Source organism: Pygoscelis adeliae, unplaced genomic scaffold (genome assembly GCF_000699105.1).
Source record: "Pygoscelis adeliae isolate BGI_AS28 unplaced genomic scaffold, ASM69910v1 Scaffold621, whole genome shotgun sequence".
NCBI lineage: Eukaryota > Metazoa > Chordata > Aves > Sphenisciformes > Spheniscidae > Pygoscelis > Pygoscelis adeliae.
This window is the reverse complement of record NW_008824052.1, coordinates 757,948-759,452: the sequence shown is the minus strand read 5'-3', so window position 1 is coordinate 759,452 and position 1,505 is coordinate 757,948. Positions and strand designations below refer to the sequence as shown.

General features: G+C 35.1%; 1 protein-coding gene across 1 annotated transcript in view; it reads left to right on the top strand.

Annotated features, from left to right (window-relative positions):
- The window catches only part of MAP4K3 (mitogen-activated protein kinase kinase kinase kinase 3), an 82,323-nt gene extending 80,818 nt beyond the window's left edge, over positions 1–1,505 (top strand). Inside the window, exon 32 of the mRNA XM_009333724.1 lies at positions 107–1,505. Coding sequence (XP_009331999.1) covers positions 107–194 — 88 coding nt within the window. The 3' untranslated portion in view covers positions 195–1,505. The remainder of the gene's footprint in view (positions 1–106) is intronic.

Sequence of the window (1,505 nt, the reverse complement as noted above, 5' to 3'; positions counted from 1 at the left end):
ACCACCAGTTGGATGGATCCTGGGAAAGAATATTTACACTTATATCCAGGGATGTTTTTAAATGAAGGCTTACTTGACGTTGTGGCTTTTTTTATTTTCATTTTAGGGTCGTGGTGCTGGAGAGTAGGCCAACGGATAACCCAACAGCCAACAGCAATTTATACATCCTGGCAGGGCATGAGAACAGTTACTGAGAACAGCAGATGGCAGGCAGCTCACCCTGACAAGAGAACACTCCTGCTGCAGCAGCATTCGTGGCTGGCTGAAATTGCACAAAAGCTGCAGTAACCTGACTTCAGTTACTTTATTGTGGCATGAGAGGAAGACAAGAATTGTTTGTGGTATGGACACATAAGCATTATGATACCACAGAAGTGCTTAATTTACTGTTATGTAATCTTTGTACATATGCAGTATTTTTCAGTGAAACTTCTTGCTGAAGACCTACACTGACTTTCTGTAGATAGCGGTCCTCTTGTTAAGTACAAGTGTCTTACCTGTACAGATGTAAAAGTCACTGAGGATGCAAAAATGAAATCGGGGTACTGTTTTAAGGACTTCTCATGTGTTTGTTATAAAGTGGGATGCTAGCAACAGATATAGTACATTTAACAACACTATTGTATTTTATTATATGTAATTTACTAATACAAATAAATCTTAACTTTTAGAAGTTGTAACCAAGGCTGTAATCAGATTACAATCTTGTTTTAATTTTGATGCAACACACTGGTGTTCATGTTTGCACAACGTATTGAGATGTGATGTATTTAGTCACAAAGGTAAGCTGTGACTTTGTGGGTATGACATGGGCTTCAAAGTTCCCTTTTTTAGTTTACTTGGGTAGTTTTCTTTGTGAAACAAACCAGTTAAACACCTGTATTTTTATATTTAATTAAAACTCTCCTTACAATTACTTCTCTATGCTTGAAAACAATACTTTCTGGATGGGTGTCAGTCCCAGACTAGTGGTACCTGGCTGTAACACTGCAATAGGTGTTTGAATTATTAGTGTGTACAATGATAAAAATTAGTATTACTGTTCGTCTTACTAAATAGTTTCACATCACAATGAAAAGGAGCAACATTCCGCATTGTGGAAATGGCTCAAAGATGTTGCCATTTTGTCTTTTTTTGGCCTTATAACCATTTTCACGCTTTTCTTGATTTAGGATGTTAACACATGGCCAAAATAATTTAGTTACTACCTCATTCAAACAATACAATGGTTACTGCGCATCACAGGAACTTAGTTTTGATTAGAAGTATTTTTGATTGCTATTTTCCAATGGAGTATGTAAATGCCAAGTTTTAGCAAAATGCACACATTTGACTCCTTTTTCTTTGTATATGTTCTTTATATTTTGTTGTGATAATATACACTAAAACCAAACTAAATTTAAAGTGATTTATGGCCTGCATTATTGTTGTGATTAGTAATGCTTTGAAATATGTTCCCTAATGTATATAATGTAAAATAAACTTTTTTTAACATGTTGTTGTAC